The sequence below is a fragment of the Salvelinus fontinalis genome, chromosome 18 (assembly GCF_029448725.1).
Source record: "Salvelinus fontinalis isolate EN_2023a chromosome 18, ASM2944872v1, whole genome shotgun sequence".
Taxonomy (NCBI): Eukaryota; Metazoa; Chordata; class Actinopteri; order Salmoniformes; family Salmonidae; genus Salvelinus; species Salvelinus fontinalis.
Genome location: NC_074682.1, coordinates 38903737 through 38923705, shown reverse-complemented (window position 1 = coordinate 38923705; position 19969 = coordinate 38903737). Strand labels below are relative to the sequence as shown.

Genomic DNA, 19969 nt, shown 5'->3' with positions numbered 1-19969 from the left:
ACATAGACATGAGATATTGAACATGTACTTAGTGTGCTAAATGTGGGAATAGCACATGGCAAAAGGTTAACTTGAGATATTTACCCACTGTTTTCCCGTTCCAGGCGCTATGTGAATCGCGCTCAGAGCTCCACCGGTGAGGGGAGGGCGAACGCCTCTGCCTCCTCGGCCAGCTGCAGCCTGGCAGCTGAGTGCTCCGCAACATCCTCCAATCACAACACTGTAGGGAGTGGTAGCCCCCTGTCAGAAGGGGCGTCCTGCAGCTCCAGCAACGGCAGCAACCACTCCGGGACCTCCAACAGGTCCAACGGGAATGGTGTGTGTGAGGGTAAGCAACAACATGGATTAGAGTGCTCCAGCATCAGTAAAGGCAGCACAGTTATTTACATCTCGTACACCTATTGGTTTCTTTATTATCCCATGATAAATTGTGTACTAAGCACATTTTAGTTTTGCATTCATGTAGAAGTGCAATACTTAATTGCCACAGGCTGACTTGGCTTGTGTGAATTCGATATTGGGATTTCAGACGTGTGTGTGTGTTGGTTCCAGGTGAGGAGGAGGCCATGGATCACCAGGTGAGCCCGGAGCCAGAGAACGGACAGTCGGGGGAGGAAGAGGAAGCCTCAGACCTGGAGAATGGCCCTAAAACCAAACAGTGCTCCAGCACCCCGACCAAACTCTTCTCCTTCAGCATGGTCAACTCCTACGGAACGGCCAATATCAGTCCACTGCCATGTGACGGAAACTTCCTCAAACTCAATAGTTAGTATTCAGTCTCGCCTCTGGCTTTTCAGTGTTTTGACCAGTTACAAGAGGAGAAAATGTCTTGAAATAAATGTTTTAAACTTTTTTCGCAATGTTTTTAGTTAGTCAGGTGGTTAAAATATGTTGGTTGAGTTGCCATTAGAAAACCGGCTTTCGATGTGTGTAGAGGGCTGACCAAACCTAATCTCCTCCATAGCACATTCCACAGTGGCGATTGACTGGGACTCGGACACAAAGAAACTGTGTTACGACGATCAGGAAGCAGAGGTCAGTACAGTTTCAGTTGACTTGAATAGGTTGACCTAAAGCCCTTTTATTAATGTCAAAATTTGGATGCCAGTCTATGTCTATACAGTCTGTATCTGTCTGTGTGACTCAGTCCTCTATCCTCTGTGTGTACTGTAGGCCTATGAGAAGCACGAGAGCATGCTGCAGGCCCAGAAGAAGAAAGCCACAGTGGCTCTGAGGGAATGCATGGAGCTCTTCACCACCATGGAGACACTGGGAGAGCATGACCCATGGTGAGACCAGGCGCAAGAGAAACAGGCCTTCATTACTCTACTCACTAAATCATTGAAACCACTACTTTGTTGTTTTGTGTGTTTTTGTCTGTTTCACTGATATCAACGATGCCTTACCTTGTCCTAACAGGTATTGCCCCACCTGCAAGAAGCACCAACAAGCCACAAAGAAGTTTGACTTGTGGTCGTTGCCTCGCATCCTGGTGGTCCACCTAAAGCGTTTCTCCTACAACCGCTGCTGGAGGGACAAGCTGGACACTGTGGTGGACTTCCCTGTCAGGTACAGACAGCACTATGCCAAGAGGTGGAACTGTTCTGACAGATACGTGTCCTCTTTTAGTTTAGTTTATTTGCACACATAGAAAGAGTTTGTAACAGTAAAAGTCCAGCTACTGGGGATGTAGAACTGTGATGTACAGTAGGTGCCTCTTTTAGAGTTTTTTTCAAACAATGACAGGGATAGCTTGGCAAAATCAGTTGGGAGTGAGTGCCGGATCATAGAGCCTCTGTAGGTAATTCAGAATTGGTTGTTCTTGAATGTGGGTGACGTAGATGTTGTCTGTTTCTTGTTGAGTACTTATTGAATTTATATGTGGTGGTGAATTAGAAGAAAGAGGGTAAAACTGATTTTAAAGAGCTGTAAAAAAAAAAAAAATAATAATAAATCAAATAAATAATAAATAAAAAAAAGCAACTTTTAAGAATGAATTTTATAAATATTCAGGAGTTATCATTTTTTTTAAGTCATGTGCAGTATGGTCTAGGGAGGGGCATAAGTAATCGAGTATTCGAACCAAGTCAAAACTCAATTTTTACCAGATAAAAAAAAAAAAAAAAACTGAACCTATTTGGTCAATGTTGTCTTGAAGACAACTTTCATTTGCTTTGACTCTAGTGTCCCATTTGTACATGTGTGTTTGCGGAACACAACAAAAAGTAAGCCAAGCATCACAAAGTTCTGCTCCCTAAATTCACTTTCCCCTCCATGTCCGACTCACTCAATCGTGTTCCGAATGCTGCCTACACATGCGTGCTGTGTGCACTTACAGAAATAAATGCCTATAACAATGTATCTAACTGATGGGATACACAAGCTACATTCCTTGCTAAATTATGACAGTTTTATCACAAATTCAAAATGGACTGGTTGACTGAAGTAGGGAAATATGTGTTCCAACATGGGGATGAATTATGATTGTATCAGTTTTGGAATAACCCTGCTTAGCTTCAGAAGCAAGCCAGCAGTGGTATGCAGGGTGGTATGCTGCTGAATGTCTGTATATCGAAAAGAAGACAGATTTTGGTTTGTAACCCTGACAAATGTCTTTTAACTTGCCGTTTCAAATGATCACTCTTTGAGAAAAACTATTCCAGACCCGAGATCCGAATCACTTCGCACTATTTTATTCTGTTATACGTGTTTTTGTTTTTTTCCAAGTACGCAGATAAAAAAATCTGCCCCGTACTCGAACAGTCAAAAAAGGTAAAATGCCCATCCCTCGAATGGTCTCTAAAACCGGCAGATGTTATTGTTCTTACAGAGTGTTTCTGCAGTTGACAGATTGATAGTAGTTTGGTATGGTGTGCTGGCCCATATAATGTTAAGTAACTGATGAAAGGAAGAGACAGAGAAGTGCTTCTGTTTATGAGATATCTAATTTTGCCAAGTATCCCTGCATTTTTGCTGATCTTGGAGGTTGTCTTTGTGTTTCCATGACAATTCATTAATCAAAACACCAAGAATGCGTGTTGTATTGGCTGAATCAACAGGTATATTATCAAAATGGACACCTATATAGTCTCTCTTGTATTTTCTGTTCTTTGGACCAGATAGTAAAACATTTGTTTGTTTTAGATTCAGTGATAATTTGTTGATTTTTAAACCACTCTTCACATTAAGATGGGACATGCTCTTTATTCTTTGTACTTTGAGAGGTGAAATTATGAAAGCATCCTTTTGATTTTGTAGTCAACTTGTATGGACCCACGGTATTGACAGTTTACATTAGAGGGTACTGGTTTGCTAGATATGTCAGAAAAAAGGTCTTTGTCCATTTTGAGGAAATCATGGTCACATATTTGTGAAGTGTGTCTAAACTGTCAGGGAAATTGACGTCACACTCCAACAGACAAAGAGCATATATGGTTATAATTACATCCGGTAATAACTGCTCACAAGGAAATTTCACAATCACAAAAAAGCCCTTTCAACTAAACCAGTTTTTTTTTTAAATGTATTTTCCATTAGCAGAATACCCAAGTTATTCCCATGGTGGTGACATGAAACCAGTGGAATGCCGTGCCGTGGTATAAAAGCAACCTGTGTGGAGGTTGTCTCGCTGAATGCCTGGGAGCCTCCCTGTGTTCACTGACCTCTACTGAGTCACATTATCCAGCAAGAAGTAGAACTAAATGTTGCTGACATAGACAGCCACTGCTGCGTCCAAGTACTTGACTCATGCTTACTGAGGAGGTTTGAGACCGACAGAGCCATCTGTTGTACCTCACCCCTCTCACCATCATATCAGCTGTAGTACTGGCTGACCATCATCCCCCCCACACTGGGTTCAGTGCTGATGACATGTCCAATATGAATCACATTTGATATAATAAAAAATGGCTTTCTGTACAGCCCTGTGCTTATGTTTCTAGCTGTCAGTTATTGTCTATGGGTATAAAAGGCAGGTTTTGCTGATGACATGTCTTCTCTCTCCACACAGGGACCTGAACATGTCTGAGTTTGTGTGCGACCCCAAGGCCGGCCCCTATGTTTATGACCTCATAGCAGTCTCCAACCACTATGGAGGAATGGGAGGAGGCCACTGTGAGTAATGTTTGCCTCTGCTAGCAACACCCCGGTCAGGTCCATCCTTATTGCAGACCTAGATAATGAGATACACAGTACACACACCCTACCCCACCCACATTGACACAATCAGCTCTCACTTTGTTACATTTCAAATCACTGTTAACCTGGGAAATAGTGCTGAGCGGTTAGTGCTTTTTGAGGTCGGTTCAGATTCGATTATTTAAAAAATCACGGATTTCTGTTTCAATTTTTGTTCAACATTAACCCACATAATGCATAGTGCATTTAAGTGCTGTAACACAGAATAAAACAACCAATAAAAGTCCCATGATGGTAGTGACTGCCCATTACTGTTTATCACTTATTAACCATAATTTTATCACATTCTATTTCAGTTGTGTATTTTACATTTATTTTATTTGATGACTTTATTTAATTCCAAGTCGCCTCATCTCTATAGAGCTGCTGCCTGAGAAAAATCACCATTTTATTAGTTCTTCAAAGTAAATAAGGCATACTTTTATGAATAGCATCTATTGATCACTTAGATAATGTATCTCCAGGTAGATGCCTCGCAAAGCAACTGCTTTCTACCCCTCTCGATCGCATGTGTTCTGTCTCTTCTCTCCCTCTGTGTCTGTCCACAGACGAACAAGTAGGCGCGCAATGGATTATGGTCATTGTGGTTAATTATCATGTTTTCTGAGCTAAACTATGTAGAATATTGGCCTGTTGGAAACTGCAGCGCCATACTACATCGCACAGTTTGGACTTGATCTGATTTATCTCTGGAGAAATTGTGCATTGAACTCATAGAAAGAAAAAAATGAATTAAATGTTTTTAGTTGTTTAAAAACAAAAATAACCTAAATTTGAGTTAATCGCTCAGCACTGCTGGGAAAACAGAGAACAGTTTGCTGAAAGGGAGGTTTAACTGCAGGTGATCGGAATCCATTGTTCTTTTTATATTCACTCTGTTCCTGTTATTTGAATACTACTATCTGCTAACATAGGTATTTGTTTTAGTACCTGGTAACCTAAAGCAGGTCAACTATGCACAATGTATGTTAACAGATAAGGTTAAGGCTTATGCCTTTTCTCTAAGGAAACTGAGCTTATAATCAGCAGTATTTAATTACACTGTTGGTTCCCACTTACTCTTGTAGTGTCAACTTTGATGTCAATTTCGATTTGCTCAAACCTTTTCGTTTGTTTTAGCCAAGCTCTTGTTTGGTGACTAACCAGGCCTGCTAGTGGAAACCAGTTCATCAGATATTCATCCTAGCTCAACTTTAGTCCGCCATGACCATAGTTTTATAATGTTCCTACAATATCTTGTACCTGCAGACACAGCCTACGGCAAGAACAAAGCTGATGGGAAGTGGCATTACTTTGATGACAGCAGTGTCTCAGCTGCCTCAGAGGATCAGATTGTGGTGAGTGAGCCACCTCAACCCTTACTTTCCTGTCGAACTCTGTATATGGCTTTTTAGAAAATGTGATTATGTATATACATTTCTATGATGTGGGACTCGTTATTACCCGTTTGAAAGCTATACACTGAGTATACAAAACATAAAGAACAGCTTCTCTTTCCATGACAGACTGCCCAAGTAAATACAGGTGAAAGCTATGATCCCTTTTTGATGTCACTTGTTAAATCCACTTTAATCAGTGTAGATGAAGGGGAGGAGACAGGTTAAAGAAAGTTTTTTTTAAGCCTTGAGGCATGGGTTGTGTAAGTGTGCCATTGAGTGCGAATGGGTAAGACAAAATATTTAAGTGCCTTTGAATCAAATCAAAGTTTATTTGCCAAGTGCGCCGAATACAACAGGTGTAGACCTTACTTACAGGCTCCAACCAACAGTGCAATTAAAAAAATTAACGGTATTAGGTGAACAATAGGTATGTAAAGAAATAAAAAGACAGTGAAAAATAACAGTAGCAAGGCTATATACAGGCACCGGTTAGTCGTGCTAATTGAGGTAGTATGTACATGTAGATATGGTTAAAGTGACTGCATATATGATAACCAGAGAGTAGCAGTAGCATAAAAGAGGGGTTTGGCAGGTGGCGGTACACCATGCAGATAGCCCGGTTAGCCAATGTGCAGGGTCACTGGTTGGTTGGGATAGTTTAATGTATAGTTAAAGTGACTATGGATATATGATAAACAGAGAGTAGCAGCAGCATAAAAGAGGGGTTGTTGGGGGGCAGACAATGCAAATAGTCCGGGTAGTCATTTGATTACCTGTTCAGGAGTCTTATGGCTTGGTAGTAAAATCTGTTCGGAAGCCTTTTTGTCCTAGACTTGGCACTCCTGTACCACTTGCATGCGGTAGTAGAGAGAACAGTCTATGACTGGGGTGTCTGGGGTCTTTGACAATTTTTAGGGCCTTCCTCTGACACCGCCTGGTGTAGAGGTCCTGGATGGCAGGCAACTTAGCCCCAGTGATTTTACTCGGCCGTACGCACTACCCTCTGTAGTGCCTTGCTGTCGGAGGCCGAGCAGTTGCCGTACCAGGCAGTGACACAACCAGTCAGGATGCTCTTGATGTTGCAGCTGTAGAATCTTTTGAGGATCTGAGGACCCATGTCAAAAAAATGTTACGTTTCCTCCGGGGGAATATGCTTTGTCGTGCCCTCTTCACGACTGTCTTGGTGTGTTTGGACCATTCTAGTTTGTTGGTGATGTAGACACCAGGGAACTTGAAGCTCTCAACCTGCTCCACTACAGCCCCGTTGATGAGAATGGGGGCGTGCTTGGTCCTCCTTTACCTGTAGTCCACAATCATCTCCTTTGTCTTGATTACATTGAGGGATAGGTTGTTATTCTGGCACCAACCGGCCAGGTCTCTGACCTCCTCCCTATAGGCGGTCTCGTCATTGTGGGTGACCACTGTTGTCGTCTGCAAACTTAATGATGGTATTGGAGTCGTGCCTGGCCATGCAGTCGTGGGTGAACAGGGAGTACAGGAGCAGACTGAGCACGCACCCCTGAGGAGCTCCAGTGTTGAGGATCAGCGTGGCAGATGTGTTGCTACCTACCCTCACCACCTGGGGGCGGCCCGTCAGGAACTCCAGGATCCAGTTGCAGTGGGAGGTGTTTAGACCCAGGATCCTTGGCTTAGTGATGAGCTTTGAGGGCACTATGGTGTTGAATGCTGAGCTGTAGTCAATGAATAGCATTCTCACGTAGGTGTTCCTTTTGTCCAGGTGGGAAAGGGCAGTGTGGAGTGCAATAGAGATTGCATCATCTGTGGATCTGTTTGGGCGGTATGCAAATTGGAGTGGGTCTAGGGTTTCTGGGTTAATAGTGTTGATGTGAGCCATTACCCGCCTTTCAAAGCACTTCATGGGTGTGAGTGCTACAGGTCTATAGTGATTTAGGCAGGTTGCCTTCGTCTTCTTGGGCACAGGGACTATGGTGGTCTGCTTTGAAACAGGTTGGTATTACAGACTCAATCAGGGACATGTTGAAAATGTCAGTGAAGACACCTGCCAGTTGGTCAGCACATGCCCGGAGCACGTGTCCTGGTAATCCGTCTGGCCCTGCAGCCTTGTGTATGTTGACCTGTTTAAAGGTCTTACTCACGTCGGCTACAGAGAGCGTGATCACACAGTCATCCGGAACAGCTAATGCTCTCATGCATGTTTCAGTGTTACTTGCCTCGAAGCATGCATAGAAGTTATTTAGCTTGTCTGGTAGGCTCGTGTCACTGGGCAACTCTCGACTGTGCTTCTCTTTGTAGTCTGTAATAGTTTGCAAGCCCTGCCACATAAGACGAGCGTCGGAGCCGGTGTAGTACGATTCAATCTTAGCCCTGTATTGATTCTTTGCCTGTTTGATGGTTCGTCGGAGGGCATAGCAGGATTTCTTATATGCTTCCGGGTTAGAGTCTCGCACCTTGAAAGCGGCAGCTCTATCCTTTAGCTCAGTGCGAATGTTGCCTGTAATCCATGGCTTTTGGTTGGGGTATGTACGTACAGTCTCTGTGGGGACGACGTCCTCGATGCACTTATTGATAAAGCCAATGACTGATGTGGTGTACTCCTCAATGCCATCGAAAGAGGAACAGGGTGTGGTAGTAGGTGCCTGGCACACCGGTTTTTCAAGAGCTGCAATTCTGCTGGGTTTTTCATGCTTAAAACATTTTAGGGCTAACGGGATCGATATGACAACAGCCAGTGAAAGTGCAGGGCGCCAAATTCAAACAGATCTCATAATTAAAATTCCTCAAACATACAAGTATCTTATACCATTTTAAAGGTAATCTTGTTGTTAATCCCACCACAGTGTCCGATTTCAAAAAAGGCTTTACAGCGAAAGCACCACACGATTGATAGGTCACCGCCAAATCACAGAAAGACACAGACATTTTTCCAGTCAAAGACAGAAGTCACAAAAAGCAGAAATAGAGAGAAAATGAATCACTAACCTTTAATTATCTTCATCAGATGACACTCATAGGACTTCATGTTACACAATACATGTACAGTGGGGGGGAAAAAAAAAAAAAACATTGTAGGATTTTTTATGATTTTATTTGCAAATTATGGTGGATAATAAGTATTTGGTAAATCACAAAAGTTTATCTCAATACTTTGTTATATACCCTTTGTTGGCAATGACAGATGTCAAACATTTTCTGTAAGTCTTCACAAGGTTTTCACACACTGTTGCTGGTATTTTGGCCCATTCCTCCATGCAGATCTCCTCTAGAGCAGTGATGTTTTGGGACTGTTGCTGGGCAACACGGACTTTCAACTCCCTCCAAAGATTTTCTATGGGGTTGAGATCTGGAGACTGGCTAGGCCGCTCCAGGACCTTGAAATGCTTCTTACGAAGCCACTCCTTCGTTGCCCGAGCGGTGTGTTTGGGGTCATTGCCATGCTGAAAGACCCAGCCACGTTTCATCTTCAATGCCCTTGCTGATGGAAGGAGGTTTTCTCTCCAAATCTCACGATACATGGCCCCATTCATTCTTTCCTTTACACGGATCAGTCGTCCTGGTCCCTTTGCAGAAAAACAGCCCCAAAGCATGATGTTTCCACCCCCATGCTTCACAGTAGGTATGGTGTTCTTTGGATGCAACTCAGCATTCTTTGTCCTCCAAACACGACGAGTTGAGTTTTTACCAAAAAGTTCTATTTTGGTTTCATCTGACCATATGACATTCTCCCAGTCTTCTTCTGGATCATCCAAATGCTCTCTAGCAAACTTCAGACGGGCCTGGACATGTACTGGCTTAAACAGGGGGACACGTCTGGCACTGCAGGATTTGAGTCCCTGGCGGCGTAGTGTGTTACTGATGGTAGGCTTTGTTACTTTGGTCCCAGCTCTCTGCAGGTCATTCACTAGGTCCCCCCGTGTGGTTCTGGGAGTTTTGCTCACCGTTCTTGTGATCATTTTGACCCCACGGGGTGAGATCTTGCGTGGAGCCCCAGATCGAGGGAGATTATCAGTGTTCTTGTATGTCTTCCATTTCCTAATAATTGCTCCCACAGTTGATTTATTCAAACCAAGCTGCTTACCTATTGCAGATTCAGTCTTCCCAGCCTGGTGCAGGTCTACAATTTTGTTTCTGGTGTCCTTTGACAGCTCTTTGGTCTTGGCCATAGTGGAGTTTGGAGTGTGACTGTTTGAGGTTGTGGACAGTTGTCTTTTATACTGATAACAAGTTCAAACAGGTGCCATTAATACAGGTAACGAGTGGAGGACAGAGGAGCCTCTTAAAGAATAAGTTACAGGTCTGTGAGAGCCAGAAATCTTGCTTGTTTGTAGGTGACCAAATACTTATTTTCCACCATAATTTGCAAATTAATTAATTAAAAATCCTACAATGTGATTTTCTGGATTTTTTTTGCTCATTTTGTCTGTCATAGTTGAAGTGTACCTATGATGAAAATTACAGGCATCTCTCATCTTTTTAAGTGGGAGAACTTGCACAATTGGTGGCTGACTAAATACTTTTTTGCCCCACTGTATGTTTTGTTCGGTAAAGTTTATATAAAAAAAATCTCAGTATACGTTGGCGCGTTATGTTCAGTAGTTCCAAAAACATCCGGTGATTTTGCAGAGCCACATCAATTTACAGAAATAATCATAATAAACGTTGATCAAAGATACAAGTGTTATTTATACAGAACATTTTAGATCCACTTCTCCTTCACATACATCTTGAATAACGTTCCAACCGGAAAATTGAATTGACTTCAGAATAGTGGTGGAACGGAGGTCCTCCTCATGTGAAGGCGCATGGTGAATGCGTGATCAGCCCGTGGAAGTGATTACTCATTCCTGTCTCCTTCGGCCCCCCTTCACATTAGATTCATCAGACAAAGTTCTATTGACTGTTGACATCTAGTGGAAGCCGTAGGAAGTGAAAACTCATCAATATCTGTCTGTGATTTCAATGAGAGCTTGGTTGAAAATTGGCACCCCCAGAAATTTTTTCAACAGGAGGTAGAACTTCTCAGGTTTTTGCCTGCCATGTGAGTTCTGTTATACTCACAGACATAATTCAAACAGTTTTAGAAACTTCAGAGTGTTTTCTATCCAATATATGAATAATAATATGCATATATTAGCAACTGGGAATGAGGAGCAGGTCGTTTAATATGGGCACCTCTGTGCACCTTTCATCCAAGCTACTCAATACTGCCCCTTCAGCCATAAGAAGTTAATGCAACCGCTGTGTCAGATTTCAAAAAAGCTTTATACGGAAAAAGCAAACCATGCAATAATCTGAGGTCGGCGCTCAGAGCCCAATCAAGACAAAAAGATATCCGCCATATTGTGCAGTCAACAGAAGTCAGAAATAAATATTCACTTACCTTTGATCTTCATCAGAATGCACTCCCAGGAATCCCAGTTCCACAAATGTTTTATTTGTCCATCATTTATGTCCAAATAGCTACTTTTGTTAGCATGTTTGGTAAACAAATCAAAACTCACGACGCGCGTCACTAGTTGCAGATGAAATGTCAAAAAGTTCCGTTACAGTCCGTAGAAACATGTCAAACGATGAATAGAATCAATCTTTAGGATGTGTTTAACATAAATCTTCAATAATATTCCAACCGGAGAATTCCTTTGTCTTCAGAAAAATCAAATGGTACGGGAGCTACCTCTCATGTGAATGCGCGTGACCAGCTCCTGGCACTCTGCCAGACCTCTGACTCAATCCCCTCTCATTCAGCCCCCCTTTACAGTAGAAGCCTCAAACAAGTTTCTAAAGATTGACATCTAGTGGAAGCCTTAGGAAGTGCAACATAACCAATATCCCACTGTATCTGCAATAGGGGCTGAGTTAAATCGACCAACCTCAGATTTCCCACTTCCTGGTTGGGTTTTTTCTCAGGTTTTAGCCTGCCATATGAGTTATGTTATACTCAAAGACATCATTCAAACAGTTTTAGAAACTTCAGAGTGTTTTCTATCCAAATATACTCATAATATGCATATTTTAGCAACTGGGACTGAGGAGCGGGCAGTTTACTCTGGGCACCTTATTCATCCAAGCTACTCAATACTGCCCCCAGCCATAAGAAGTTAACAGTTTCCCGTGTGTATCAAGAATGGCCCACCACCCAATGGACATCCAGCCAACTTGACACATCTCAATATTAGGAATGTGTTCCTAATGTTTGTTATACTCAGTCTGTTGTTCCATGTGTCCAGTGTTTATTAATTAATAATGTCAGCAGTGATGAAAGCTCCCATTGACTTCCTGTCCTTTGGTGTTGTCAGTGTTGCTGCAGTGTAACACTATCCCCACCTCTCCCCTCCACAGACAAAAGCAGCCTACGTGCTATTTTACCAACGCAGAGACGCGGGCGACGTCCCTGCCAAGCCTCCGCCCTCAGCCTCTCTGGGGGGTGCCACCGCTGAAGCAGCTGATCACATGGATACCAACTGAGCAGCGCTGATGCTCGGGGACAAGCACTGAAGCAAAAATAATGACAAAAGAGATACTTTGATGCACACACCAAGCTACTTCAGTGACATAAGACTTCTCAGTCGATATTATTAACTCCCCCCCAGCCCTGTGTTTTATTTTATTTTGCTCATACATCGTCACAAAGAGCCAAAAGCCTTGGATGCGTGACCCGCGAGACTTCCTCCCGGAGCTGGTGGCCTGCTGATGTATGAAACCTAGTTTACTCGTTTGGAAAAAAATAAGGGGAATAGAAGGCAAAGAATCCTCTCACTGGACAAACAGAATGTTAGATGTATCCTAAAATGCATAGGTATTATTAACACAAACTTTTCTGTTAACCACTAGAAAAGTACAAAATAAAAAAAGCCAAATGAGCATCTTGTTTTTACCAAAGTGTTCCAAATTGTACATCGTAAAGAACTGTACCAACTTCACTGACGGACTGGGGGAAAGAGAAACCTGTCCTTGAGTTGTCTCTGAGTGGTATCTGTGGTGATAACCCTCCAGTGCAGGGGTGAATTTATGCAAAGTTGTATTTAACATTGAGATATGCACACAATTCAACACATGACACCGATGGATCCTGTGACCTTCTACCTCCTGTGAATGGATCCAGTTAGAAAGTCACACTGGATGTGTTCCCTCTACACACTCACAGAAACATACACACTCAGGCCCTCTCATTTTAGTCTTCCTCTGGGTTGGCTTGCAGGGCCTGTGTCCACAGTAGATAGTGTTTTAATTGATCAACGGTCCTGTTTACTGGGCCTTGATCTAAGCTGTGGCAGAGGCCATTTATTTTCATAGACATAGAGTTCAGTCAGACCTTAGCACCTGCTCTTTATGAAGCCCAGCATGCTAACTCTCTCATTCATACACTGCCCTCTGTATTTATTTGGACAGTGAAGCTAAAACATGTCAATTTGCTCTGTTTTCCATTATTTTGGATTTGAAATCAAATGTTTCATGAGGCGACGGTACAGAATGACACTTTGAGTGATTTTTCGTACATCTGTTTTATCATTTAGAAATGGAAGCACTTGAGTCTAGTTTTTTTCCCACAAGTGCACAAATTCACTAATAGGGTGTTAAAGTAGTCAAAAGTGTAGTATTTACTGGAGTAGAGAGCCAAATGTACAAATGTTTGCTTCACTGTCCAAATAAATATTGTGGGAAGTGTACCCCTTTCTCTCTGCGATAAGTCTTATCCTGATAAAGGTGTGCTGCTCTCCCTCGTCACACAAAAGCAACAGTGGCCTTTTAATCCTGCAACCTGTTTAAAAAGGAGGCACTTTTAGTTGTACTTAAGTCACATCTGGAATTTTAAATATGTACGACGTGGCGAGGCCCTGACCATTTGTACATTTCTGAATAATATTGCTGTACTTTCGAAGAAAATTTGATTGCTGACTGAATGGACCCCCTCGACTGCCCCGCTATGACTTATCCTTAGGCTACCTGTCCTGTATGGTATTACAGTCCTGCATTGAAATTGCTTTTGTTTTTTCTGAAAAGCACACTGCGTGATGCAAAATGTGATGTGTATGAAAGGTGCTAAATTTATGGAACTGGAAATTGTTGCTATTCACAAGGCTCTTATCCGTTAAATAGAATTTGGACAGCAATAACTTAAAGGCGTCCAGTGTGTTTAGGACTGCAGGCATCTGTGTTCTCCCACAAATGGACTTTCAGACAACCAATCAGCTGTTAAATAAAATATGTTGGTGACATGACAGCTTGCTCATCAATGGATGGAACAAGGACTCCTACAAATCGGTCTGCTTGTATGTTGTTGGACTGTTGCTACGTAGCTCTATATTCTTAACTGACACTTAAATGTGTCCCATTGAATAGTAGTAGTCTTCAGTAAAAGCTGTTCAGCTTGTGAGGGCTAGTGGTGGCAACACAATACATGATGGCAGGAACCAGTGTCTCTGATACCACTTACCCCAGATTCAACACTCTGACCTTACCGTAATATTTCTCTACGTCGCCAAGTGTCTTGTAAAGGTTCGTACAAGACACCAGTAACCGGAGCTGTACAGTATATGGCTCTGCCAGTAACTACTTCATGGATCAATTTCCCGTAAGATAAATTCTAGCTCTGTGGCATTTGTCTTGTTCTTTTTCCATGTGGCACAACAGCATGTAAATGTCTTTGGGACTGCAGATGTCATACTTGCTGGTCAGTCCATTTCTGATTATGCCCTCCTAAGATGATTACATTATTAATATAACCATATTTATGCCAATGAATAGATCATCTTTATATATCTGTAATTATTATTCTATATCAAATGAAAAAGACATCCTAAACAGCTTTCCAAAACAGATTTGATTTTAAAGTTTCTTTTCTTTACAATCATGAGAAACTTAGGCATTTGAGCTTCAATTTGCTGTCAAATATCTTGAATAGATCTAAATATCAAATCAAAGTTTCTTCCCATACACAAATGTGCAGCAAAATGATTGTTTCTTGCTCCAACAGTGCAGTAATGCCAAGCAAAAAAATACACATAATCCCAAAAAGTAAAATTAAGAAATATAACGAGCAATGTCAGAGTCCGGAATATAAATCTATGATATTATACAATGGTGTATAGACAGTATCAACAGTATGTGAATAGAAAAGGTGTGTACAGCAGTAGTTATATAGAATGGGCCATGACTATAATACAGTATGTAAATATTATTAAAGTGACCAGTTTTAAATTACTATGTACTTAGGGCAGCAGTCTCTAAGGTGCAGGGTAGAGTACCGGGTTGTAGCCAGCTAGTAACAGTTACTAAGGTTCAGGGCAGGGTACTGGCTAGTGGCCACTGTAATAATCACACTATTTCAAAAATAGGTACATAACTGTTCTAATATTAATCATATTGCCAATATCTGCAATATACATTTTTAATGGAGAATTATTTGGAATGAAAATACAATAAAGACTTGAAGCCTAAAAGAGTGTCTTGTTTGGACTAGTTGCTTTTCAGAAAAGTAAGAATTGGAAAAAAGAGCTATTGCATCACAGACATTCTTGCTTAAATTATTAGTGTATTGTGTAAGTACATACGGTTATTCACCATATCCTTAGGCAATAATGTGATGCAACCTGAAATTGCATCCATTTCCTTGGTGTTTTTTTTTACAGAATAACTTCCTGGAGTCGTTGAATGAACTAAAGAAATGGCATTCAAAGCATCTAAGCAAATAAACATCTTTCAGAAATGTTTCCTTACTGTGCTAGTCTAACCTTGCTATCTTAAGATGAATGTGCTAACTGTAAGTTGCACATGGTAAGAGCATCTGTTAAATGACAAAAATGTATATATCAGGATATTTCCTCCCTCAGATCATTTAAATCCCCTTCCTCCCCACTCAAACGGTGCTATAAATTTTTTTTAAATCAAATTAAAAATCTGCCTGGTCACACAGCCACACTGGTAGCCTTTTTTGGTTGTGTTCCAGATGGGAACTGGCAAGGTAATCCTGCTATGATTCATTGACCTACTTATAGGTCAGCCTCAATGATTCAGAATGTCATTCACCGGAGAACCTGAGTAGCCACATTTTGCCTGTCAGAATGACTAGCACTTCCTCGCCTGGCTATTCTGAGAAGAAAAAAATCCCTTCTCCTTCAGCCTTTTTGGCTCAGGTGCACATCTAGAATCAGCAGCTTCCCCTCCCTCAATCCTTACCTTAACCATAAGTGGGGGAAATGTGAACTGACCAAGGATCAGCATCTAAGGGCAACTAAAGCAACTTTTTGCTCATGCCACACTTTCACATTTGACCTGAGCATTAATCACATGAAACTCCTATTAAAGACCAAGACAGACAACACAAAGGGGAAAATAATTTATTTGGGCAACTTCTTACACTTCTTGAAACACAGTCGTGCTTTACATGGGCCAAAGGCAACTGTTATGTTAAGTCTTTTACATTTCATCAGACATCCCTCTCACAAAAGGCTTGGTTTCAATGGATGCCTTCATTTAATAAAAGTTCAGAACACAGCAGCATTTTGCATATGAGAGCACAGCACATGATTTGAAAAGATAATGGGTGTGCTGCTGTCACACAGAAGCTAATCTTGTAAGGAGGAGGAAGTATTTGTTGAATGGGGAGCTGTTGAAAGTTGTTTATTTTTTAGTTATAGCCAAGCACATTTCCCAAAGTGTGACAATAGTTTATAATTTGAAAAGCCATTACAACGCATTGACATGATTTCCACTCTCCACCATTGCTTCTGTGTGATTAACACTGGGACGGTTTAGTTAGCCATATTGAGAAGCCCCTTGATGTCACCCTCAATGCTGCTGGTAAGGAATCTCCTGCCATAACGCTTGAATGGCTCCCCGGCTGACCCAATGAGGAACTTCTCAAAGTTCCAGGCGATGTCAGTCCTGCAGACGGGACTCCAGATGATGCACTTGGGGTCATTCATTAAGGCCATGGGCTCGTCGCTTGGGAATGGCAGCTTCTCCTTGAGGTACACAAACAGGGGGTGGGCGTCCTTCCCATTCACATCCACTTTCTCAAGGAGCTGGAACTTCGGCTCAAAGCCATTTCCCGGACGGACATACTTTAAGGACATCAGGATCTCTTCGTTCTTGCAGTTCTCCTGCAGGAGTAGATGGGAAGAATATGTAACATGTACAGAAAAAAAGTGTTAGATGTTTGATCTCAAAAGTGGCCTAATATCAAGGGGAGTCCATTGTCAAAAGCCATAGATAGAACCCTCAATAAATTGGATGGACACCATCTAATTTCCTCATTGATAGTGCCCTTTCCCCTTCATTAGGAATTAAGATCAGGCCTATAGCTATATATAAGGACACTGAAGCCCAACCTTGGTATTTTTTCCCAACCGATGGCAAAATGAGTAGAATAGTGTGAAATTACTTTACTACAGCAACCAAAGTGATAATGGCTGGGTCATTTTTACTTGTTTTTGATGTTCTCAAAACATGAGTTAAAAAAAAAAAAAAATTGTATAGAAATGGATTAGTCCTAAATTAGCTTACATTTTCTAAAACTGGATAGGGGGGCTATGATGAGAAAGAATACAGTGACATTAGCCCATATTTAGAATTATAAGAAAATGCATCCCCTCTTACCTGATGTCCGAACTGATTGCAGGGCACCCCCAGAATCACTAGCCCCTTGTCGGCGTACCGTTCATGGAGCTCATTCATCTGGGTGTAATCCCTGGTGGTCGTGCCTCAGAGAGACGCCACATTCTCGATCAGCACCACTTTACCCTGAAGAGACGAGAAATTAAACAATTCTCCTGTAAGGAGCTTTGCTGTCAAGTCGTAGAACCTCTTACATACAGCCATTAACCTGGTAAATGTCACTCCCCGCTTCTGTCTGCGACAATGCTCTGTTGGACTTTTTATACAAGGTATCAACACGGAAATGGGAGGGACTTCATGAACATTTTAGGGACGGTCTAGAAATATTGGGATATTTTGTATTAAAATCGCACGAGTATGCGTTATCCAGGACAAACAACTATGTACACTTGAAGAATACAATACGATAGAAATTATAATGACACCCCTTGAACGTCTAAAGTAGAGACAAAGATTTTTATAACTAAACCAAGATAGACCACTGCTTGTCGTTTCCAATGGGAACAAATGAGTCATAGTGGGCAGAACAAGCAAGGAGGTGGGCAGAGCCAAGCACTCGCAAGCGATATCCTATTGGCGCGTTCTAGTATATATCTGCATATTTCCGTTAGGGAACGCCTACGATGTGAAGTGCGCATGTGCAATAACTCATTCGCCTTTGCACTCCTAAACAGCGCGATTTTTAAAAAACTTTTGCAGAGGGTGAAGTCTACAAAACTTAGTCAGTTCTGTTCATAACATATTCTAGTTTTGCGAACAGAAAACTGTATTGAGATAAAATGTTTAATTGATGAGCAGATTTGCAGAATGTCGGACAAAATCCATCTGTTCCATCTTCTCCCACAGCCCCCAGTGGGCTTCCTCTCACTACCATATTTGGTAGTGAGTGGAAATGCCAACCGGATGCTTCGCATTTACACATCCAGTCAAAATCTGTATTATTGTTATTTCTGTGTTAGAGACCTAGTAGACGGCTAGAGTTTCACTGGTTTCACAATATTGCTACTGTCTTGACTTTATACAAGGTCCCTCACTGCATTGCAAAACACTGGTGGGAATCTGCCCTGTACTTTGAAGAGTTGCTCTCACCAATTCTTACAGTACTGTAATGAAACAGCAGGGAGCAGGTCTCGAACCCTCGACCTTCTAGCCCGAAGTCCAGCGCGCTAAAGCATGCTCGTGCGGCACAGTCGATTTCCGCGCTTATAAACCCAGGGTGTTACACTACGTTTCATTCTCTATAATCCTTCCTCAGTAAGTAAAATGAACAAATTATTGCAGGCCACGCTTCCGTGAAACATCTGTCTAATTTACAATCTATCAGTTTCGAGAGTTAGCTAACGTTAGCCAATGAATAATTGAGTAACACTAGACTAGTCTTATACTTGTGGCTACTCAACCTCTATGTGATTAGTCTATGTACTTACAAGAACAAATTGGGTCAATAACATTGCGGACTATAAAATGGCTAACTAACCATGAACGTTATCATATCATCATCCAATCATTTCTCTTTTTTGTAAAAGGGAAGGTGCCGGAAACAAAAAAGTGAGCGCAAGAGGTATAGGATCAATATCATGCCAAATATATTGTGAACACACAGCATGCATTTTGCATTTGTGTATTATGATCTGTACAAATAAGTACCAATCCACAAATGTAAATCACCAATCCACAAATGTAAATCACCAATCCACAAATGTAAATCACCAATCCACAAATGTAAATCACCAATCCACAAATGTAAATCACTTTCCACAAATGTAAATCACCAATCCACAAATGTAAATCCCTTTCCACAAATTTAAATCACTTTCCACAAATGTAAATCACTTTCCACAAATGTAAATCACTTTCCACAAATGTAAATCACCAATTCACAAATGTAAATCACTTTCCACAAATGTAAATCACTTTCCACAAATGTAAATCACTTTCCACAAATGTAAATAACTTTCCACAATTATAAATCAATATCCACAAATGCAATTCATTATCCACAAACAAACACCTTTTATTTCTATTTGTAAATTAATATATTGCATTTTTTAAAGAACTGCAGATATGCAGGTCATTTCCAAGGGCCTTAAGTTAAATGATTGCCATAAAGATTTGCACATATGAGAGATATGTGCAAACATGGCAGATATGGCAAACCTGCAACTCCATATTTGGAAGCGCTTAGGTCACCTGACTTTTGGCAGGGATTTGACGACAAGAAAATACAAAAAGTTATCATCCGTAGAAAGCGATTTGTAGTCGAAGAAAAAAAGCTTATATCCGTAGAAAGCGATTTCTATACTTCGCTGGTAGCCTTTCGTTCGGCCATGTTGATGTCTGCCTTTCAAGGCTGCAGAAATTATATGATAACCATAATATGTTAATCATAGTACAGTCCCTTGCCGAAAGTATTTACCCCCCTTGGAATTTTTCCTATTTTGTTGCCTTACAACCTGGAATTAAAATAGATTTTTGGGGGGTTTGTATCATTTGATTTACACAACATGCCTACCACTTTGAAGATACAAAATATTTTTCATTGTGAAACAAACCATAAATAAGACAAAAAAACTGAAAACTTGAGCGTGCATAACTATTCACCCCCACAAAGTCAATACTTTGTAGAGCCACCTTTTGCATCAATTACAGCTGCAAGTCTCTTGGGATATGTCTCTATAAGCTTGGCACATCTAGCCACTGGGATTTTTGCCCATTCTTCAAAGCAAAACTGCTCCAGCTCCTTCAAGTTGGATGGGTTCCTGCTAGTGTACAGCAATCTTTAAGTCATACCACAGATT

The 19969-nt window shown here is 41.4% G+C and overlaps 1 protein-coding gene and 1 pseudogene across 1 annotated transcript in view; one reads left to right on the top strand and one right to left on the bottom strand.

Moving 5' to 3' along the window:
- Positions 1-13776, top strand: part of LOC129815474 (ubiquitin carboxyl-terminal hydrolase 4-like) — a 35399-nt gene extending 21623 nt beyond the window's left edge. Inside the window, exons 15-22 of the mRNA XM_055869345.1 lie at positions 105-328; positions 553-765; positions 965-1035; positions 1174-1289; positions 1420-1569; positions 4010-4113; positions 5446-5534; positions 11895-13776. Of these exons, the coding sequence (XP_055725320.1) occupies positions 105-328; positions 553-765; positions 965-1035; positions 1174-1289; positions 1420-1569; positions 4010-4113; positions 5446-5534; positions 11895-12020 (1093 nt within the window). The 3' untranslated portion in view covers positions 12021-13776. The remainder of the gene's footprint in view (positions 1-104; positions 329-552; positions 766-964; positions 1036-1173; positions 1290-1419; positions 1570-4009; positions 4114-5445; positions 5535-11894) is intronic.
- Positions 13777-15878: 2102 nt separating this feature from the next.
- On the bottom strand, positions 15879-17580 carry LOC129815473 (glutathione peroxidase 2-like; annotated as a pseudogene).
- Between the last annotated feature and the right edge of the window lie 2389 nt (positions 17581-19969).